The 22,983-nt window shown below is 53.5% G+C and overlaps 1 protein-coding gene across 15 annotated transcripts in view; it reads right to left on the bottom strand.

The window, feature by feature from the left end:
* MROH1 (maestro heat like repeat family member 1) overlaps window positions 1-22,983 on the bottom strand; it is a 119,468-nt gene that overhangs the window by 17,160 nt on the left and 79,325 nt on the right. For 12 of the 15 annotated variants that reach the window (XM_037999981.2, XM_037999984.2, XM_037999988.2 and 9 more), the window contains 18 exons: window positions 11,235-11,342; window positions 10,919-11,063; window positions 10,773-10,813; window positions 10,381-10,522; window positions 10,002-10,054; window positions 9,486-9,593; window positions 9,051-9,170; window positions 8,643-8,765; window positions 7,678-7,824; window positions 7,564-7,590; window positions 6,589-6,711; window positions 6,264-6,343; window positions 5,780-5,894; window positions 5,576-5,671; window positions 4,850-4,954; window positions 2,694-2,829; window positions 2,451-2,563; window positions 1,085-1,237 (listed from right to left, as the gene is read on the bottom strand). In XM_037999981.2, the coding sequence (XP_037855909.2) occupies window positions 1,085-1,237; window positions 2,451-2,563; window positions 2,694-2,829; window positions 4,850-4,954; window positions 5,576-5,671; window positions 5,780-5,894; window positions 6,264-6,343; window positions 6,589-6,711; window positions 7,564-7,590; window positions 7,678-7,824; window positions 8,643-8,765; window positions 9,051-9,170; window positions 9,486-9,593; window positions 10,002-10,054; window positions 10,381-10,522; window positions 10,773-10,813; window positions 10,919-11,063; window positions 11,235-11,342 (1,935 nt within the window). The remainder of the gene's footprint in view (window positions 1-1,084; window positions 1,238-2,450; window positions 2,564-2,693; window positions 2,830-4,849; window positions 4,955-5,575; window positions 5,672-5,779; window positions 5,895-6,263; window positions 6,344-6,588; window positions 6,712-7,563; window positions 7,591-7,677; window positions 7,825-8,642; window positions 8,766-9,050; window positions 9,171-9,485; window positions 9,594-10,001; window positions 10,055-10,380; window positions 10,523-10,772; window positions 10,814-10,918; window positions 11,064-11,234; window positions 11,343-22,983) is intronic. The other 3 variants (XM_008001896.3, XM_073018507.1, XM_073018508.1) reach the window with 1 other exon arrangement.

Genomic DNA, 22,983 nt, shown 5'->3' with positions numbered 1-22,983 from the left:
AGAACAGGGATGTGCATTTCTGCTGTCGCGTCACAGGCATCTGTGCAGAGCGACTGCCTCTGCACGCTTGGCAACAACTGCACCGAGACTACTGCACAGTGAGAAGCGGCGGTGGGGCTGGGACGGCCCCAGACACGGGAGCAAAGGGAATGAGAGGTCGGGCAGCACGAGAGCGTCCCGCGTAGTGCCAGACCCTGGAATTCACGGCTGGGCAGCCTCTGGGGACCCGGGGAGCCCTGCGTCCATGTCCACGCCAGCAATGCGAGCAGGGGGCCCAACCAGGGCTCGGGGAACCATTAGTGCTTTCACCCGCCTTTCCATTTCCTTTTCCCCCCTTATTCTCTCCGCACTTGTTTTTGCCAGATTCTAACCCCCGTCTTCAGACATAAGAGAAAAATTTGTCCACAGTAGTCCTGTAGGGAGAGGGGGCAGAGCAGTGAGGGTCACACCCGAGGAGGGCCGGGCAGGGTGGTCCAGGCCAGGCCAGGGCCAGCCTCACTGTTTTCACCCGCGGTGCCACCTCTCCAAGAGCCCGCCGCCCCGCCCTTGCCTTGCCGCCCCACCCCACCGCACCCTCTCCCACCTTCTCCTGGATCCACCGCCCGGCTGCCCCGCCCTCTCCCGGAGCCACCGCCCCTCCCCCTCCCGCCCTCTCCCGGAGCCACCGCCCCGCCCCCTCCCGCTCTCTCCCGGAGCCACCGCCCCGCCGCCCCGCCCCCTCCCGCCTTCTCCCGGAGCCACCGCCCCGCCCCCTCCCGCCTTCTCCCGGAGCCGCCGCCCCTCCCGCCCTCTCCCGGAGCCACCGCCCCGCCCCCTCCCGCCTTCTCCCGGAGCCGCCGCCCCGCCCCCTCCCGCCTTCTCCCGGAGCCGCCGCCCCGCCCCCTCCCGCCTTCTCCCGGAGCCGCCGCCACGCCCCCTCCCGCCTTCTCCCGGAGAAGCCGCCCCGCCCCCTCCCGGAGCCACCTCCCCGCCCTCTCCCACCTTCTCCTGGAGCACGCCGCCCCGCCCTCTCCCGCCTTCTCCCGGAGCCGCCGCCCCGCCCTCTCCCACCTTCTCCCGGAGCCGCCGCCCCGCCCTCTCCCACCTTCTCCTGGAGCACGCCGCCCCGCTCCTGCAGCAGGCAGTTGATCATGACGGTAGCTGCTCGGGAGCAGTTCTTTTCGGGGTCTCCCAGGGCCTCAAACATGGTTAGCAAGAGGCTGATGAGCTGGTCAGGTGGGAGCCGCTTGGCAATAATCTAGGAGGAAAATGATGCCAGAGGTTAAGGAGGGAAGGGGGGGCACCCCCAACGCCACTTCTCCGAGGCATCGAGTCTCAGGGGCTCGCGTTAGGGTGGGAGGCCACGCCCATCTCGCAGCCCCGCCCCAGCCGCCCCGCCCTGTGACTTCAATGAGCTCGCTGCACGGGGGTGGGGTCTCTTTCTCCAGAACCTGTCAGGGCCTGCTGGAGCCTGGGCGGGCTCCTGGAAGGTGGTGCCTGGGCAGCTGCAGGGCTGAGGTCACAGCACCCTCCTCGGGCTCCTTCTGACTAGTGAAGTGGGCTGGGAGCAGCCCTGTGGTGCAGTTGCCCTGGAGCTCTCTACAACACGGGGTCAAGGGCAGATAGGCCTTAGCTCACACCTGTGATCCCAGCACCAGAAAGGGCCCTCGTGACCTACCCCTCCTTCCTTTGTAGGAGACACAGTCTCTGGACCTGGAAGGCCTTTCCTAAGCACCAAATGGAGACAGGCAGTGGTCCAGCTCGGGGACCCACATGAGAGCACGGAGGGAGGGGCAGCTTTCTTATCCCCTTGGAGGGACTTTTTTTCCCCCCTGAAATGCAATACTTTAAATACTCAAGTTTGTGTTCTAATATGCTGAGCCTCGGAGTGGACCTGGCAGGCATGGGTCGTGGGGGGTGGGGGACGCAGTGCCCAGGGCCATCATCCTCCCTTCAGATGGCAGTGGACAAAGCACCTTGACCCGCTGGAACCAAAGGCAGGGCCCGCCCCTGGCCCCTTGGCAAGAGCCCGCTGCACCCTGCAGGCGATGACCCTCGCCCCCCACGTGGCTCTTGGGTAGGCTTTGGGGACAACACCACACACGGCAGCCGCTGGAGATTCTGTTCCAGAAACCTGCATTTTCATGAGAGCAGGCCAGGGTGTCAGTGGCAGGCAGAGAGCGGCTGGGCCTCATGGCACCCCATTCCCTCCTCGGCCTCTGCCAGGTCTCAAGACAAACAGCACCTTCCTCTCGTATGGACTGCACTGCCCCAGCGTAGGCGGGTGTGGGTGATGGGGCCAGTGCAGGGCAGCGCCAGCAACTAATGCAAACACCCAGGCCCTGCCCCGTGCCCACTGGCCATGGGTGGCACTTACAGAGGCTAGGGGAGGCCAGGTGCTGCCTCGGAAGTCCCTGTTAGCCCCAGACAGTGCCAGCCTGTCTTCTGGCCGCGGAGCTCCCAGCTGGTACCTGGCCTATGCTGTGGCAGGTGTGGAAGAGAATGGTGGGGTCAGGGTGCACGAGGCCGTCCTTGAGGCTGAGGAGCCGCTCCGCCACGTCATCGCGGTAGTCCCGGGAGAAGCCTGAGAGGTGGCAGGAACGAGCAGTCCGGCTCAGGCCCTCCCTGGCGATCCCGCAGCCTGGACTCTGCACCTCATCCCTCCCGGCACCCCTGAACGACCAGGGGCCCCCACACTCCTGATGAGGGCTCACCCTCATAGCCGAGCTGGAGGTAGAGCAGGGAGTAGACGCAGTCGACGGCCTCCTGGCGGGTGGCAGGCCACAGGTCTGCGCACCGTGGGGAGAAGAGGCCAACGAGAAGACCCAGGTTGTGGAAGGGCACCAGGGCCTGGAGGAGGAGATGCCTGGGCTATTGGAATGCTAGGGATGAGTGGATACCACCTATGCCACCTGCACCCAGAGGAGGGCTGGAGTGTGGCCAGGAGTGCTGCTGGTGTCCACGAAGCCCTGGGCCCTCACTGTGGCCAACATAGCTCCCAGTGAGTTCCTCCCTCCCCTCCCGCTGCAGCTCTGACCACACCTCGTCTACACCAGGGCCACACAGGCTCCCAGGCTGGGGCCCTACAAGAAGGAAGGCCAGGTCATGCCGACATGGGCACACAGGCGTGTGCAGGCAAACGGACAACTGGGGTGCGGAGGGGGCCCCAAATGGGAGGAGTGCACGGGCTCTGCCAATTTGGGTGAGGGGCAGGACTGTACAAGACCCCCTCACACCCTGACTTGTCCTGGTCCTTCCTTCCAGAGCCTTTCTGCTCTCCTCAGTCCCGCCCCTCCCATGCTCCTACAGTCAAACACCTTCCTTCTACTTCCACACCTCCTCCCCAGCAGATGCACCTGCCCCCTCCCACCACCTGGCTCCCTTCTCAGCCCCTACATGCGAGGCCTTCCTGGGAGGTGCTCCCACCCTGCCCTTGCACAGGATCCTGGGCTCAGATGCTCCTATCAGATGGAAACCTGGTATCTGCTTGGGCGCCGCTGAAACTCCTCATCCCCAAAATCACCACTGATGGGAAAGAATTTCAAGTCAGAAGGGAAAGGCTGGAATGTTAGAGAAAGACTGCAGGTGACCAGCCACTGTTCTTAGGCTAGGCATCCATCACACCATGCACCAAGGTAAGCTTCAGCCAGACCAGGGTTATGTGATGAGCAGGCCATGAAAGCATGAGGTGGGAAGAGCCCTGAACACACAAGATTTGGCCACGTAAAGAATGAAAGTTTTGGGCACGGTCGCTCATGCCTATAATCCCAGCACTTTGGGAGGCTGAGGCAGGCAGATCACTTGAGGTCAGGAGTTCAAGACCAGCCTGGCCAACATGATGAAACTCCGTCTCTACTAAAAATACACAAATTAGCTGGGAGTGGTGGTGGGCGCCTGTAATCCCAGCTACTCGGGAGGCTGGAGCAGGAGAATCGCTTAAACCCAGGAGGCAGAGGTTGCTGTGAGCCAAGATTGCGCCACTGCACTCCAGCCTGGGTGAGAGCAAGAGACTCAGTCTCAAAAAAGAAAGAAAGGAAGGAAAGGAAGGAAAGGAGGGAGGGAGGGAAGGAGGCAGGGACGGAGGGAAAGAAAAGAAAAGAAAAGAAAAAAGGAGAAAGTTAGTTTTGGTGCATTAATAAAAGGCCAGGTGCAGTGGCTCACGTCTGTAACCCCAGCATCTGTAATCCCAGCACTTTGGGAGCCACAGACAGGAGGATCACTTGAGCCCAAGAGTTCAAGATCAGCCTGGACAATGTAGCAAGACCCCATCTCTACAAAAAAAAAAAAAAAAAAAGAAAATTAATTGGGTGTGGTGGCATGCACTGTAGTCTCAGCTACTCGGGAGGCCAAGGCAGGACGATCACTTGAGTCCAGGACTTCCAGGCTGCAGTGAGCTGTGTTTGTACCATTGCCCTCCAGCCTGGACAACAGAGTGAGACCCTGTCTCAGGGTAAAAAAGAGAGAGAGAAAAGAAAGCCTAGAATAATCCTGATAGATGACAAAAAGATATTTAGCAAAATCTAGTATCTGTTCCTCATAAAAGTTTTCATTAAAACAAACAGATGCTTGTGGAACATGATAAAAAAAAAATATCGTGAACCAATCAAGCACTGCGCTGAACAGTGAAGCCCTGGAGACCAGAGGCGCACATTCCTCCTGGCTAATGGTGGGCCCCTGATGACAACGGACTCGACTCTGAGCAGCCATCCCTGACAACTCCTGGCCCTGACAGGCCCTCAATCCACGTCTCAAGGAAGAGGACTGTGGTCTGAGCGGGGGTGGCGGCCAGAGGAAGTCAGGAAGGCAGCTCACACTCTGGGTCATGAGTGCCACAGGCAGCAGCTTCCGGGTCGGGGACCCAGGTACTCACGCTGACACGCAGCTGCTCCAGGAAGTGGCGCAGCAGGAGGGCACTCAGGCCCAGGGCCCGCGCCCTCTCGTGACCTCTTGGGGACTTGATCCACGGGCTCAGGTGCTGAGGAAGAGGGGGCTTCACACAGGTACTGCTCAGAGGGCAGCCCTGGGAGCAGGAGCCTTGTGCATCGTGGGCCAGCTCAGTGTCCCTGCCAGGCCATCCTTCCCAGGCTATAGGGGGCCAAGCCAGAGACCCAGAGTGGTGCCAGCCTCAGGCCACCATAGCTCCTCTGGCCCTGCCACTCTGTCCTCCAGTCTGGTCACAGACACAACCCAGCCCAAGTGGAGCCGGGGCCAGCTAGGACTGTGGAAGGACAGGGTAGAGGCTGCCCTGGTCCTAGAAGAACACACTGAGCATGGGGGTCAGCCCTACCCTCGCCCACCACAGTGCCACCCTCGTCGCGGCCCCCAGTCAGGAGCCATGGGTACCTGTGGGCCCCTCCATCCCCGTGCCATGCAGTGGTGGGAGAGGACAGGCTCCAGAGGTCCCACCTGGGTCAGGGCCTCCCCATCTGCTTGCTGGCCCAGATGGGAGGGGGTGCACCTGCCTGTTCATAAACCACCCCCAACTGTAGAGAGCACCAAATTGTCCCTAGGGTGCCCCCATGCAGAGAGAGGGCCAGCAGCCAGGTGGAGTGCCCTCTGTACCCCCACCCCATCCCCATGACAGTCCCCCGCACACCTCAATCATGATCTGCAGGCCTTGGGGGGTCATGTTCCGCTGCAGGAGGCTCGTCAGCAGACCCTCAAGGGCGTGCAGTGTCTCCAGATACAGGGACTGGAAGGAGAGCCAGGCCGTGCGGCCCCACCAGTGACTCTGCCGCCTACAGCGGCCTTCCTGCCACTCTCATGGGTGTGAACACAGGCAAGGTTAACATGGGGATACCTTCTGGCAGCCTCCGTCCTCCTCCTTGGGCTCAGGCAGCAGGGCCATGACGCTGTGCAGGCAGCCACGGATCACATCCGCCCGAGCCTGCTCGTCCAGCGCCGGCTCCACAGAGCTGAGAGGCAAGTTAAGGGCCCCAGACAATGATCCTGAGGCTGAGGCCCAGACACCCAGCAACCCAGGCCTGTGTGGGCAGCACAGCCACTGCCATGTTTACTCTGCCCCAGACCACGGCGGCACCTCACGCACACGCACACACATGTAAGCACGCACACACACGGCACACACACATGCGCACGGACGTGCACACGCACGCACACACGCATACACACACGTGCTCACGCATGCACGCGCCCATAGGCGCACGCACACGCGCACACACGCACACACATGCACGCACACACGCACACACAGGCACGCGCACACACATATACATACGCACACATGCAGATGCACGGGCCTGTGCAGAGGCAGGAAAGGATACACCAAGTAAGTGCAGGTGAGCATGGCCTTCTTCCGAATAGGTGTCCTAAGGGAGTCTGGGGGCTCTGCCCTGATGAACTCCTGGGTGAGGCAGGTGCATGACTCAGCCCTTGGAGGAAACCCCAGCCCTCCTCCCTGGTCAAGCTCTGTCCCCCAGCCTAAGTGACAGGCAGGGCCCGAGGAGCAGAGCCCCATCTGTCCCTACATGGCCCCTCCCATGTTCCCAGGCTGTCTTCATGTTATCACCCTCGGCGCCCCCAATCCCCACCTCACCTCAGTCTCCCAGGAACCCGCCTGAGGACCCACCAGGCCATGGCCATGCTCACCATCATCTGTGCCACCAGCTCTGCTTTCCGGGTGAAGTGGAAGGAGCCAGCCTGGGTGCTGCTGCAGATGGCGCGGCTGACCATGCACACACTCTGGACGAGGCACAGCTTCAAGGCTGGGTCCTGCAGGGATGCAGGGCTACAGGAGACGCCCACACCCACCCTCCAGGGCTGAACCCGCACACACCCCCTTTTCCTTCCTCTGAAGCCAGACGTGCTGCACTCTGCTCTCACAGGAGCTCTCCCGTCAGCTCTCTTGCTTATCAAAGTCTGTGTGGAAGAAGCGGGGGGCCACCCAGGGGTTCCCCCGTGTCACACTCCAGAGAAGACAGGCCACAGAGCAGACGCTGTGTGGTGTGACCAGAGGGCCCCCCACAGCAGGAGGAGAGTCCTCCGGGGAGCGCTAAAGGGCTGGGAAAAGAACCTCTGAGAACAGCCCTGCCCTCCCAGTCACCGCAGGAGAACCAGAGGGCCTGTTCTTCAAGGAGGGGCTGACTGTCCCGAGAGAGGGGCTTGTCAGGTTAGTGTCAGGAGGGCCAGAAGGGAAACTTGTTAGTGAGGCTGGGGTGAGGCCTTGGGGGCCAGTGGAGCCTCCACTGCCACTTCCACTGGCTTTGGGCCTGGTCCCCTCTCCTAGGTGGTCACTGGGGTCCAGGGAGGTACAGCTCCCACGAGCACTGGGGAGCAGAGCCAGAGGAGGTTCCAGCTGTCCTGGGATGGGTGGGGCTGGCTGAACTCCCTGGGGGGTGACAGCCCACGGCCCCTCGGAGGCACAGACGCCTCCCTTCTTCCCACTGCCGTCCAGGGCCCAGGCCAGGGCAGGAGCCCTGGTGATGCTCTCGAATGCGCCGTGGAGACCGAGATCAGGAAGCCCCAGCAAGCTCCCCTCCAGCCTCTGCCCACGAAGCTCAACCCGCCCAGAGGAGAGCTGAGAGGGGAGAAGCCAGTCCAGCACTTAATTCCTACACACTGTACCTTGGTTTCTACCTTTACTCCCAGAACCTGAACAACAAAAAGTGAAGTGAGTTAAGATGTGAGTCCCCAGCAGCCCCAGCTCCCCTGGCGTGGCAGGCCCACTGCGATGCCCACCTTGGTGTTGAAGTGCTGGCAGATGTTCCGGAGGATGTCTGACTCCACTTTGGCCAGCACTAGCTCCTGGGGGGCCCGGGCCGCCACGTGCCCGTAGCACAGGATCAGAGCACTCTTCACCTTCTCCACCTCGTTCTCGCTTCGATCCTGAGAGGTCAGAGGAACCAGCGGGACTTCAGTTAAACAATTACACTCCCCGACAGGAATCCTTGGCCTCAGAAACTCCTGAAGTCCTCCCAGAAGAAGGGCCAGAGCCAGTCAGTGACAGCAGAGGTGTGCCCCAGCCGTGCAGGGCACCACCTGAATCTGGAGAGGGGGAGAGCCTCTTTGAAAGGGGCAGGAGTATAGGCAGCCAGCCAGGCATGGGCCCACTGGGTACCGAGTAGCAGAGGGCTGAGGGTCAAGGTAGCGCGGCCACGTGTGAGAGTCAGGCAGGAGGCAGCCGAGAAGAGCTCGAGGCCCCATCCTTGCTGCACTGCAGATCAGCCTCGATCCACATAGCAAGGGCTGGGAAGCCCTGCGTGCTTGGTCCCGCCCTGAGATGCTGTAATTGGGACAGTTACAGGAGACAGAAAATAGAGGGACCACGGCTGGGATGGGGGCCTGCGGTAGGGGCCCACTCCTTCCTTAAATCAGGCTCAGGCTCCGCCAGCACAGCCGGTGGCTTTGGTGAGAACGCAGAATCTGCCGGCCACCCTCTGCGCCGGCCGCAAGCCCCTCTCATCACCCACGCCTGGCAGAGACACGGCCCTGGCCACAGCTACGTTTGCCTCCGGGAGGCCATTCTGCCTCCCTCCCCACTGGGAGTGCCCACGCACAGGCCCCATCCATGGAAGGAATGCAGGAGCAAAAATTGCTCCAGGGATGCAACCAGCTTCCTGCCCCACTCCAGCCTGCAGGGCACCCCCGAGCCTCAAACTTGTGGATAGACAGCTGTCCCCAGCCCTGCACGGTGTCAGCCTAACCTTAAAAATGTTGAGAATGCCGATGGATTTTCTGAAGACCTCTGACCTCACGAAGTCCTCCAGCTGGGCCAGCGTATCCTCGAGGTGGGAGATGGCACAGATCCCGAAGCAGCAGGCGAGGCCCTGGGGGGCAAGACACTTACCCCAGGCAGGGGAGGGCACACGCTGCCACACACACACACGCACACAGTCACGCGTGGACACAGGGGCACACCCACATGTACACACATGCGCACACTTGCATACACATCAACAGATCGCGCACTCTGTGCATATACGCACACCACACGTGTACGCACACATGCACACACAGGCATGCAGCCTGGCCGGCTGCCTCAGAGAACAGCAGGTGGCCGCCGACCTCCAGCCCTAGGGTGTCTGGGGCTTCTGCAGGGAGAGTGGCCCCACCTCACGTTCTGCCTCCTCCTGGTATCTGGCTGTTTCCAGCAGCTCTTGAAGGTGCTTCCTCACCACCTCCTTACTTGAAGCAGCACCCAGGGTGGTTCCTATGCATTTGTACAGGAAGTTCTGAAACAAAACCAGAGAACATGGCTATGCCTGACTCCTGAGTACAGGGAGACCCAGTGCTGCCATGGGGCTGCCCCTGGGGTGCACCTTCTGCCCACAAGCTGATGAGAACTGCAGGGTGAGTCCGGGGCAAAATCTGAGGAATAAGGGGTGGGGCCGGTGGGCTCTCGCACCTCCTGGCCCTCAGCCACCACGAGGAGGCTCTGCCAGGCCACCAGGGCCACGGGAGACAGGGCCCAGACAGCAAGTGACAGACATGAGACCCAGGAACTCAGAGCCCAAGTACCACATCAAGAATGCCAGCAGGTGCCCCACCTTCTCCTGGGGTGTCTCATCATAGCAAGGCAGCTGTCTGCATAGCTCCAGGCTCAGCTGGCAGATCCACGCGTTGTCAGAAACGATGGCCAGGGTGTCTCGCAGGAACTGCAGGCCAAGACACCACTGAGAGGCTGGGAGCCCGACCCCTCACAGGGCTGGCTGGAGCCTGGGCACATCCCTGTGCTGTGGCTGCAGGGGCTGCAGGCCGCCTTCCAGCAGAGGCCGGGGGAGGCAGAGCCAACCCTCAGGAGACAGCCATGCCGCAGTTGGCTCACCAGGCAGGGCGAGAGGAGGACCCTGCGCTTGAGGCTGCAGCTGCTAGAGGCCGGTGCCACGTCACAGGAAGGCTGCAGGAGTCCTCAGCCTTGACGCTGCCTGCTCCTTGGCTCCCCAGCCACACCATGAGGTGAGGTTGAGGCAGGTGGCCCAGTCTCTGCCACCTCAGCACCCCCCAGGCCAGACAACACCTTAAGTCCCAGGATGGGCCCTGCCCCGACCACCTCCAGCCCTCACCATCAGCAGCTTCTCCTCCCACTCCTCCTGTGGCAGGGTCTCTTCCGTGTGCTCTGAAATGACAGCCGCGCAGGCCAGTGGGGCTCAGAGCCCAGCACGTGCCCTGGAGCTGGGGATGCTCAGCACAGACAGGCCTCACCCCCCCCCCCCGTCCCCGCCTGCTCCCGGGAAGCACCCTGCGGAAGTGCTTTTCCAGTCCCAGGTCAACTGGGGCCTTTCTTGGACCACAGGGGAGACTGCTTTTTCCAATTACACAACCCTAGTCCCCACTGGCCACCCTAGTGCCACCTGGCAAAGGTGGGGTCAGAGCTAGCATCTCCCTACCCTGAGGCCTGCCCTCCCCACAGGGCTATGCACCCCATCCCGACCCCGGCCTCACCATCCAGGTACCCCAGCAGCAGCGGGACAGTCGTCTCCCAATGCTGACCCAGCAAAGGGTGAATGTTAGGGTGCAGAACACTGAGGAGACGCAGTGCCGCCACCCCACGTCCGTCCCCCAGGTAGGGGCTGGAAGACACAACCTGAAGAGAGGCAGCGTGGAGCCGGGTCTGAGCAGGGAGCACTGGCCGTGCCCACAAACTGCACCTGCAGGGCCACAGCACCCGACGGGGGGTCTGGCTCTTCCTGAAGCTGGGCCACCCACATAGAGGAAAACCACGCCTGAGCCCTGACTGCGGCTGCCCACTGAGAAGGTAACCCCTTCCAAGCCTGGGTGGAGCACAGGGACACAGAGTGGGGCACACGGGCACGCTGTGAAAGGGCAAGGCTCACCAACAGTCTTGCGGTTACAGCATAGGGAGACGGGAGGCTCGCTGGAGATGAGAGGTGGAAATAGTCAGGGGGGGGTGGGGGTCAGGAACTGGAGGATGGGGAAGTGGGGACAGGAGCGGGGAGGTGGGGTACGGCGCGGCGCGCACCATGGGCGTCGTACTGGATGAGGAAGGCGTCCGCCCCGGCCTCCTGCCTCTTCTGCGCCAGATGCACGAGGCTCCTGCAGAGCGGAGTCAGGGCCCCAGTGAAGCGCACAGGGGTGAGGAATTGGAGCAGGTACGGCCAGAGAACCTGGGGGAGCGGAAGGCCTGGTCTGCATCCACCCAGAGGGAGGTCCCATGCAGAGAGGGCCCTGCCAGAGCTCTGAGGTGGAGACAGACTCTTTGCTGGGCCTGCACACCCTGGGCCACCGCCCTGGAGAGCTCTGCTGTCGCCAGGCAGGGACGGGTACCGTGCACTCACGTGACTCATCCTGTCCACGGTGGTGCTGACCAGGTAGAGGGTGCGCACGCTGATGGCCCGCACACTGTCGGCCCTGGGGTCCTTGCTGCTGGGGCCTGGCTTCTCAGGCTGGAGGAAGGCAAAAGGTAAAGGTGTGCATGGGCGGCCGTGGTTCTGGGCCTGAGGACACAGCCTGCCCAGAAGCAGGGTAGACCCTGGGCCTCACCGCAGGACATGCAGACGAGTGCACGACCTGCCACAGACAGGAAAGGCACTCTCCGCTAAGATCACCCCAGAAAGCAGGCTCACCTGCCTCAGTTCTCATCTCCAAAACAAACAAAACCTTGAGCATTTGCTAAGCTACTGACTCCATTAAAAAATAACTGCTCATGACGTTGCAACGCCTGCAGGGGAGGAACGGGATAGCCTCTGTGGGAACATAAACCATGTCAGAAAACCTGGTTCCCACCAAGACACCACCCAGCCTCGGCAGCCACAGTGGGTTGGATGCCTGCTGTCCTCTCTGTACGCTCAGCTACCTGGCAGGCGTCTTTGCAAGACGACGACTTCTGTTTCCCACACGTTCCATGCAGGTTTTGAAATACCAAAGAGTAAAAGCTCAACGACAAAGCGGCATATTTGGAAAAATGGCAACAGTGCAGGGACTTCTAATCCTTCTCTTTCAGAAGCCAAAAGCCACACAGAAAAAAAAAAATAGTGATATTTAGACCTTGAACTTCAATTTTTACAGTAGGCTCTAAAAATATAGATAGAACTTTATACCAAACATGCACAAACCACTTTGAAATCCTGACCATTAGGTCAAAAATAATACTGCAACCAACACTTAAAAGCAGAAATCAACCTGGCCAGATTCAATATAACAATAAATCCACAACAACCATGAACACCTATCGACCTGGAGATTTTAAAGATCATAAAAGAATCATTTGGGTTAATAAAGAAACCAAATAGAAATTGCAAAATACCCAATAACGAACATTGAGGACATACTCCAACTCCACCAGAAACATGAACCTTAGGGCACAGACCGGGGACAATGCTCATGTGAAAAAATGCCCCCAGAGTACCACAACAGGGAAACAAGGTACCACTACAGGGAAATGAGGAGACAAGAACAAGGAAAATCCCAGAGACAGGGTGTGAAAAAGTATAACCATGAAATAAATAATTCAATTCAGGAAACAAATAATGTAACGATTCACTGAGGAAGAAATTACTGACTTGGAAGAACAGGCTGCCGAAGGCTTCAAGGAAGAAGAAATTTAAAAAGAATGGAAAAAGAAAAAGCTGAAAGAGGTGAAGACAGCAGTGCTAGCCTTTGGATAACGGATACACCAGAGTCAGTGAGACACAAAAACAGGGGCAAGAAATACTCAAGAAATAAAGGAGCGAGCTTCCCAGAAACAAGAGACCAGTGGTTCATGGAAGGGACTGCAGAGCGGAGGCACGGGCAGCCCCGGGTGAGTTGGGATGCCATCCTGCGCCAGAAAGGGCAGTGGGGCCTCAGGACAGGGGCCTGTGTGCTCCAAGGGGTGCTACTGACCAAGTGTAGGACAGTTTGAACACCAAGGCCAGCAACAGGGACTGCACATGGACCCCTGTGTCAAACAGCAAACCACTAGCCCACACGGAGGGAGACGCATGCACATAAGAATAGGAGAGGCTTTGTCACAGCAGAGGCCAAATAATCAAGTACAGCAATATCACTGGGGTTAGAAAACCATCCATGGATGATAAAAACAACTGATGTTGACTGAGCATTTATTTATTTATTCATTTATTTTGAGATGGAGTCTCGCTCTGTCACCCAGGCTGGGTGCAGTGGGGTGATCTTGGCTCACTGCAACCTCCGCCTCCCGGGTTCAAGCAATTCTCCTGCCTCAGCCTCCTGAGTAGCTGGGATTACAGGTACCCACCACCATATCCGGCTAGTTTTTTTGTATTTTTAGTAGAGACAGGGTTTCACCATGTTGACCAGGCTGGTCTTGAATACCTGACCTCAAGTGATCCACCCACCTCAGCCTCCCAAAGTGCTGGGATTACAGGCGTGAACGACGGCACGGGGCCTGATGCTGATTAATCACAAGATGTTTACTTAATCCCAAAGATCTCCCTACAAACTACTCATTTATTACAAGGCAGAAACAGCAACTTTCCAGTGCCGACACCGAGCACAGCCAAGTAAGCAGAACAAACAAGATCAACACTGAAACAAACCAACACTAGGACCCCCGATATGATACATTGGTGGGGACACACAAAATTCCACGAGATTCCTCCCAAAACTGCATCACCTGGGTTAAATCATGAGGAAACACCATCATACCTGAGCTATTCAACAAAATAACTGGTCTTGATTCTTTGAAAGCATCCAGGTCAACAAACACAAGGGCAGGAGGCTAACAGGGCACAGCAGCCACACAATGTATGTGTCTGGGCTGTACCCTGCGCCAGAAAGCAGCTAAAGGGACAGAACTGGGATGACCGAGGAAGTGCATGGATCAGGTGACATGATGGCCTCCATGTTGAATTTCCTGATTGCAACATCTGGACTATGGTTGTGCAGAACAAGGTCCTTATTCTTAGGAAATAAACAAGGCATTCAGTAGTCAGTGATAAAGGGACATAATGTCTCAAATTTTCTCTCAAATAAGTTGGAAGAAAACTGTGCATGTATGTACCTGTGTGTGTACAAATTACACAAATATCATACAAAGGCATAAGAAAAGCATACACCATAATCTCTTACAAATATAGACATGAAAATCCTCAACAAAATACCAGCAAACTGAAGACAACAATGTATAAAAATGATTGGCCGGGTGCGGTGGCTCAAGCCTGTAATCCTAGCACTTTGGGAAGCCGAGACGGGCGAATCACGAGGTCAGGAGATCGAGACCATCCTGGCTAACACGGTGAAACCCCGTCTCTACTAAAAAATACAAAAAGTAGCCGGGCGAGGTGGCGGGCACCTGTAGTCCCAGCTACTCGGGAGGCTGAGGCAAGAGGATGGCATAAACCCGGGAGGCGGAGCTTGCAGTGAGCTGAGATCGCGCCACTGCACTCCAGCCTGTGCAACAGAGCGTGACTCCGTCTCAAAAAAAAAAAAAAAAAAAAAAAAAAAATTGTACACCATGACCAAGAACGCGAGTTTAACATCTGAAAATTACCTAATGAAATATACTATATCACTAAAATAAAGAAAAAAAATGATAAGCTCATTTTAGACACAGTAAAAAGCACATCAAATCTAGTACTTCTTCATGACAAAAACATTCAGCAAAGCAGGACTAGAAAGTGGTATCCATGACCTGATGAAGGCCCACAGCAGGAATCACACCTGATGGTGCCGGCCTAAATACTTCTACACAAAGAGAAGGAACAAGACAAGGGTGCCTGCTCGCACCAATTTTATTCAACAGTATTGGACGTTCTAGCTGGGGCAGTTAAGCAAGAAAATTAAAAGGCATCCAGGTTGAAAAAAAGAAGTAAAACTATAGTTGTAGATGACACAATCCTTACAGAAAATCCTAAGAAATCCAATAAAAACTATTATAACTAATAAGCAAGTTCAACAAGGTTGTAGTATACAAGATCAATATGAAAGGATAATTGTAGGCCGGGCACAGTGGCTCATGCCTGTAATCCCAGCACTTTGGGAGGCCGAGATGGGCAGATTGCCTGAGCTCACGAGTTTGAGACCAGCCTAGCCAACATGGCGAAACCCTGTCTCTACTAAAATACAAAAACAAATCAGCTGGGCATGGTGGCAGGCACCTATAATCCCAGCTACGCAGGAGGCTGAGGCATGAGAACTGCTTGAACCCGGGAGGCAGAGGTCACAGGGAGCCGAGACTGTGCCATTGCACTCCAGCCTGGGCAACAAAGTGAAACTCTGTCTCAAAAAAAAAGAAAGAATAATTGTATTTCTATAGAGTAGCAAAGAATAAACTGAAAATGAAATTAAGAAAATAATTCAGACCGGGTGCAGTGGTTCACATCTGTGGTCCCAGCACTTAAGGAGGCCAAGGCGGGTAGATGGCTTGAGGTCAGGAGTTCAAGACCAGCCTGGTCAACATGTTGAAACCCCATCTCTACCAAAACAAGAAAAAACAAACAAAAAAACCCCCAAAATTAGCCAGGCATGTTGGTGGGCGCCTGTAATCCCAGCTACTCAGGAGGCTAAGACAGGAGAATTGCTTGAACTCGGGAAGTGGAGATTGCAATGAGCCGAGATTGTGCCACTGCACTCCAGCCTGGGAGACAGACCAAGATTCTATCTAAAAAAATAAAAATAAAAATAAAAAAAGGAAAATTCCATTTACAATAGCATCAAAAAGAATAAAATATTTATGAATAAATCTAACAAAAGAAGTGCAAAACTCATACTCTGAAAACTACAAAACGTTAAAATAAAGACCTAAAAATATAGAAATACATCCCATGTTCACAGATACAAAGATTTTGATATTGTTAAGATGGAACTACTCCCCAAACACATACACAGATTCAGTGCCATCTCTATAAAAATTCCGGGTGACTTCTGTGCAAGAATTGACAAGCTGATCCTAAAACAAATTCACACGAGAATTCAAGGGACCCAAAATAGCCAAAATGATCTTGAAAAAAAACAAAGTTAGAGAACTTGTACTTCCCAATTTCAGAATTTTCTACAAAGCATCAATGTTCACAGCAGCATTATTCACAGGAGCCAGAAGGTGGCAGCACCCCAAGTGTCCAGGAAGGGACGAAAGGGTAAGCACTACGCTGTCTCCACACACGGAATACTGAGCCCTGAAGGAGGGAAATTCTGGCAGCGCTATACCATGGGAGAACATTTAGGTCCTTATGCTGAGTGGGAGAAGCCAGACACAAAAGGACAAATGCTGTTTACGTCCACTCACACGAAGTACCTTGAGTAGTGAAATTCATAAAGGTAAACAGTGGGGTGCAGGAGCTGAGCAGGAGGGAATGGGAGTTAGCATTTAATGGGGACAGTTTTTTGTTTTTTGTTTTTTTTTTTTTTTTGAGACAGAGTCTCGCTCTGTCGCCCAGGCTGGAGTGCAGTGGCGCGATCTCGGCTCACTGCAAGCTCCGCCTCCCGGGTTCACGCCATTCTCCTGCCTCAGCCTCCCGAGTAGCTGGGACTACAGGCGCCGCCACCACGCCCGGCTAGTTTTTTTGTATTTTTTTTAGTAGAGACGGGGTTTCACCGTGTTAACCAGGATGGTCTCGATCTCCTGACCTCGTGATCCGCCCGCCTCGGCCTCCCAAAGTGCTGGGATTACAGGCGTGAGCCGCCGCGCCCGGCTGGGGACAGTTTCTGTTTGGGAACATGGACGAGCTCTGGAGCTGGAAGGTGGTGATGGCTGCACAACAATGCGAATGTGCTTCATGTCACTGAAGTGTGCACTTAAAATGGGTTGAGACGGTCAAGTTTATGTTATTTTACCATAATAAAAATGGTTTGCTAAAAAAGCAATCATGGCCAGGTGCTGTGGCTCTTGCCTGTAATCCCAGCCCTTTGGGAGGCCGAGGCAGAAAGACTGCTTGAGCCCAGGAGTTCTAGACTGGCCTGGGCAACAGAGAGACCCCATCCCTACAACACAACTTAAAAGTAGCCAGGTGTGGTGGTGCCCACCTGTGGTCCCAGCTATTTGGGGGACTGAGGCAGGAGGACTGCTTGAACCTGGAAGGTTGAGGCTGCAGTAAGCCATGATTGCATCACTATACTCCAACCTGGGTAACAAAGCAAGACCCTGTCTCATAAAAAAAATAAATAAACAAAACACTCAATATAATCTACCATACTAACAGTCAAAAGAAGAAAAAATACATAATTTCACCAACAGATGCACAAAACTGTTTCAATTTTGACATCAATCCATAACATCCATAATAAAGTCTAGAAAACTAGAAATAGAAAGAAATTTCTTCAAGCTGATAAAGGGCATCAATGAAAACCTGTTACAGGCGGGAGCAAAACAGTGGCTCTCATGGAGACAGACAGTAAGTAGGCTGGTGGTTACCAGAGGCCGGGAAGGGTAGAAGGCGGGGGTATGAAGAGAGGCTGATTAATGGGTACAAATATATATTCAGAAAAAAGACCTAGTATCCTACAGATCAGTAGGATGACTATAGTTTACCCTACTATAGATTATAGTATAATCTATTGTACATTTCCAAATTGCTAGAAAGGAATAATTAGAATGCTTCTAGCATAAAGAAAAAACCAACATGCAAGGTGGTGGATATCCCAGTTTCCCTGATTTTCATGCAAGGTAGTGGATATCCCAGTTTCCCTGATTTTATCTTTACACATAATATGAATGTATTAAATTATCATATGTACCCTAAGTATACGGACATCTATTATGTGTCAATAAAAACAACCAAGCAAGCCCGTTCGGGCGTGAGCTTGTTTCACTGAGCTCTGCTTTACTGGACGTCACAGGTGCTGCATTTTAACTAAGTGGAAGGTCTGGGGCAGCCCTGTGTCCAGCAAGTCTATGGCGCCTTTTTCAACAGCATGTGCTTGGTGTGTGTGTCTGTGTCACATTTTGCTAATTCTTGGACTATTTCAAACTGTTACATTAATATTACATCTGTGATGGTGATTTGTGATTAGAGATCTCTGATGTTACTATCACAATTGTTTTGGGGAATATTTCAAACTGTTTCATTAATATTATATCTGTGATGGTGATTTGTGATTAGAGATCTCTGATGTTACTATCACAATTGTTTTGGGGTGCTATGAACTGCAATGTATAAAACTGCACGCTTAATCAATGAATGCTGGGTGTCCTGACCCACTGACCAGCCACTCCCCACCTCTCTCCCTCTGCTAGGGTCTCCCTGCTCCCTGAAACACAACAATGTTGAAATTAGTCCAATTAAAACCCTACAATCGCCCCATGTGTTCATGTGAGAGGAAGAGCCCCACATCTCTCACTTTAAATCAAAGGCCAGAATTGATTAAGCTTAGTGAGAAGGCATGTCAAAAGCTGAAACAGGCTAAAGGCCAGACCTCTTGTGCTAGCCAGTCATGTCATGAATACAGAGGAAAAGCTCTTGAAGGAAATTAAGTGTTACTCCAGTGAACACACGAATGATAAGAAAACAAAACAGCCTTACTGCTGACATTGAGAAAGTCTGGTCTGCATAGAAAATCAGACCAGCCAAACATTCCCTTAAGCCAAAGCTTAATCCAGAGCAACTCTCTTCAACTCTGTGAAGGCTGAGAGCAGTAAGGAAGCTGGAAAAGAAAAGCTGGAAGCTGGCAGAAGTTGGTTCCTGAGGGTTAAGGAAAGAAGTCTTCTCCACAACAAAAATCCCGCGGCGTAGCAGAAACTGCTGATGGAGAAACTGCAACAAGCTGTCCGGGAGATTAGCAAAGAGCATTATTGTTGTTGTTATTATTATTATTATTGAGACAGAGTCTAGTTCTGTCGCCCAGGCTGGAGTGCAGTGGCATGATCTTGGCTCACTGCAACCTCTGCCTCCCAGGCTCCAGTGATCTTCCTGCCTCAGCCTGCAGAGTAGCTGGGACTACAGGTATGCACCACCACACCCAGCTAATTTTTGTAGTTTTTGTAGAGATGGGGTTTCACCAGGTTGTCCAGGCTGGTTTTGAATTCCTGAACTCAAGGTGATTGAATGATCTGCCTGCCTCAGCCTCCCAAAGTGCTGAGATTACAGGCATGAGCCACTGTGCCCAGCCCCCAGCATTCTTAATGGTAAAAGGCAGTACGTTCCCCTTATGGGAACGAAGCAGGAGTGGCTGCTCTCACGACTTCCGCTCACTCAGCAGCACACTAGAGACTTCACCAATGCAGTGAGTCAAGAAAAAAAAAAAGGTCATCTAGATTTACAAATAAAAGAAAACTGCCTATATGAAGACATGATGCTCTATGTAGAAAATCCCAAAGAATCTATAAAAAAGCAAAGCCACAGGATACACAGTAATATCTAAAAATCAATTGTATATTCTATACACTAACAATGAACACTTAGAAATTGAAACGAACAGAACTGTACCATTACCATGGCAGTAAAAACAAAATAGCTTTTAAAAATCTAACAAAATACCAGAATATACAGACTCTACATGCTGAGAATTACAAAATACTGGTGAACAAAATCGAAGAAGACCTAAATCAATGTAGAAACGTGCTGTTTTCATGGATTGGAAGACTGAATATTATCAACAAGAGGACTCTAACATTTACAGGGAAAAACAAAGGAACTAAAATAGCCAAAACATGATCAAAAAAGACCAAAGATGGAAAACTCACATTACCTGACTCCAGAACTTACTATAAAGCATCCAGGCATAGTGGCTCACACCTGCAATCCCAGCACTTTGGGAGGCCGAGGCAGGTGGATCACTTGAGGCCAGGAGTTCAAACCAGCCTGGCCAACACAGTGAAACTCCATCTCTACTAAAAATACAAAACTCAGATGGGCGTGGTGGTGCACGCCTGTAATCCCAGCTACTCAGGAGGCTGAGGCACAAGAATTGCTTGAACTGGGAGGTGGAGGCTGCAGTGAGCCAGCATGGCACCATTTTACTCCAGCCTGAGTAACAACAGAGCAAGACTCTGTCTCAAAAAAAAAAAAAGAATTTAACATAAAGCCATGGAAAGACAGTGTGGTACTGATGACAGATGATGACAGATTCCGCAGATGAGCGGAGCTGGAGCATTAGAGATAATCCATACAGTTGCCTGATTTCTGATGAAGATGCAAGGCAATTTGTCAATGTACAGAGAAGAGCGTTCTCAACACATGGTGCTGGGACAACTGGACATTCACATGCAAAAAAACGAGCCTCAAAGCACACCTCACTTTAACAAAAATTAACTCAAAAGGCCGGGCACGGTGGCTCACGCCTGTAATCCTAGCACTTTGGGAGCCCGAGGCGGGAGGATCACCTGAGGTCAGGAGTTTGAGACCAGCCTGTCCAACATGGTGAAACCCTGTCTCTACTAAAAATATAAATATTAGCTGGGTGTGGTGGTGCACGCCTGTAGTCCCAGCTACTTGGGAGGCTGAGGCACGAGAATTGCTTGAACCCAGGAGGTGGAGGTTGCAGTGAGCTGAGATCACACCATTACACTCCAGCCTGGGCAATAAGAAGACTCCATCTCAAAAAAAAAAAAAAAAAACTAAAAATGAATCATAGGCATATATGTGAATCCTAAAACTTAAAACTTTTAGGCCAGGCGCAGTGGCTCACACCTGTAATCCCAGCACTTTGGGAGGCTGGGGCGGGTGGATCACCTGAGGTCAGGAGTTCAAGAACAGACTGGCCAACATGGTAAAATTCTGTCTCTACTAAAAAAAATGTAAAAAGTAAAAAATTAGCCAGGCGTGGTGGTGCATGCCTGTGATCCCAGCTACTCGGGAGACTGAGGCAGGAGAATTGCCTGAGCCTGGGAGGCGGAGGTTGCAGTGAGCCAAGATTGCGGCACTGCACTCCAGCCTGGGCAACAGAGTGAGACTCCATCTCAAGTAAACTGGCCATTAAAAAAAAATTAAAACTTCTGCTCTCTGAAAGACAGGGTTAAGAAAGCAAAAAGACAAAAACGCGACAGACCTGTAAGACAATATTTATGGGCAGGCGCAGTGGCCCGTACCTATAATCCCAGCACTTCGGGAGGCTGAGGCAAGCAAATCACTCCAGGTCAAGAGTCAGAGATCAGCCTGGGAACACAGGCTGTCTCTATTCAAGAACAAAACAGTATCTATTAAAAGTTAAAAAAAAAAAAAAAAAGAAAACAAAATATTTATAAGCCATAAATCCAACACAGGACTTGTGCCCAGAATATAGAAAGATCTCTCAAAATTTGATAATAAGAAAACAACCCAATTTGAAAATGGGCACAAGAAATGCCACCCATGGTGGCTGGCGCATGCCTGTGGTCTCACCTACTTGGGAGGCTGAGGCAGGAAGATCGCCTGAGCCCAGGAGTTTGAGCCTGCAAGGGGCCATTATCGTGCCACTGCACTCTAGCTTTGGCAACAGAGTGAGGCTTTGTCTCTAAAAAATTAAAAAAAAAAAATTTTAATGGAAAAAAAAAAGAAAGTTAAGTTGGGTAATAGAGATAAAACGGCAAAATAATAACTAATTCTAATCTTTAACTCATGTTTCTCCAAAAACCTTGAAGGGGAATCTACATTCAGGCGAGACTCCCTGGATTTGTCTTCTCCTCCCCAGTGGCCCTGCACCTGACTGCCCCAGAATCATTTGGCCACCCCTTGGGCTGCACTACAGAGCCCAGCACCCAGTGGCACCATAGGGCCGGCCGCTGCCACTCACCCCCTCTGCAGTGTGTCTGGCAAACACCCCAAGGCCCACTTGTCTCAGAGCAACATGTCCTGCTTTGCTTTTTGAACATTTTATCACAAATAATTTGAAACATGCAAAAGCAGAAAGGTCGTTACACTGAACCCCACACAAAAAGCAATGCAGACTGAGAAGCTCCACAGAAACAGCAAGGTGCTGTGGTTAAAACACAAGTGCTGGGGTGTGGTGGCACACACCTGTCACTCTAGCACTTTTTCAGGCCAAGGTGGGAGGGCTGCTTGAGCTCAGGAGTTCAAAAGCAACCTGGGCAACATAGTGTGATCCCATCCCTACAAAAAATAAAAAATTAGCCAGGTGTGGAGGTATGAGCCTATAGTCCCAGCTACTCAGGAGGCTGAGGGAGGAGGATCGCTTCAGCCTAGTTCAAGGCTGCAGTGAGCTGTGATCTCGCCAGTGCACTCCAGTCTGGGTGGCAGAGCGAGACCCAGTCTCAAAAATAATAATAATTATTATTATATAGATAAAAATACTTGAGTCTGTGAGATTCCATCTATTCAAAATGGTTTTTCTTTTGGTTTTAGAAAGCCTTAATAACGTTTTCTAATGTTCAAAGAAACCTCCAACTCCTAAACCTTGGGAACTAAAAGACTAAAACAGAGGCCTTGGCTCTCCAGGTCATGCCTAACGACCCATGGAGCTGCTGTGAAGATGCTGAGGTCAGAATCAGCTGAGCTGGTGGTGGCCCACCTGCTGGGGCCTGCAGAACAGACACGTGCGCAGCTTCCTCACTGACGACCACGAACTTAGAGGCAACATCACAGCATACTCTCCCTGAGCTCTGATGTTTCCAGATAAATTCACATATCCCACTTGGGGCACAGCAGGCACTACAGTGATGGTCACGAGAACACAAGGAGGGCGGCCTCTCTCTTCTCAGCTGGCCTCGGTGGACAGACCAGCTTTGCCAACTTGAAGAACCAGACCCAGAGCCAGGGACTCGAGTGCAGACGTGCTCAGCAGCCAGCGGGCAGCAGTTCAGGGTGACAGAGGCTGTCTAGACCATCTGTGGGTTATTTCGCCACGTGCTCTCCTTCAAGAAGAAACTGGTATTTGTACAGTAACTTCTTAAATAGAAAAGCCCCAAACAGGACAAACTCTGTTTCCTGCTTCTGCATTCTGAGTCCTGGGAGCTGCTGAGAGGACTGGCTCAGTGCAGAGGCTCTGACTCAGAAACCACAGGGAGCCGGGCACAGTGGCGTGTGCCTGCAGTCTCATGGGGCTGAGGCGGGAGGGTCGCTTGATCCCAGGAGTTCCAGACTGCAGCGTGCTATGATCACACCTGAGAATAGCCACTGCACTCCAGCCTGGACCACAGAGCAAGACCCTGTCTCTATTAACAAACAAAAGACAGCAGAGGGCACCTCCGCACGCAGA

This window comes from Chlorocebus sabaeus, chromosome 8, assembly GCF_047675955.1.
Source record: "Chlorocebus sabaeus isolate Y175 chromosome 8, mChlSab1.0.hap1, whole genome shotgun sequence".
Taxonomy (NCBI): Eukaryota; Metazoa; Chordata; class Mammalia; order Primates; family Cercopithecidae; genus Chlorocebus; species Chlorocebus sabaeus.
The sequence above is the reverse complement of the archived record's forward strand: the minus strand, read 5'-3'. Positions and strand labels throughout refer to the sequence as shown.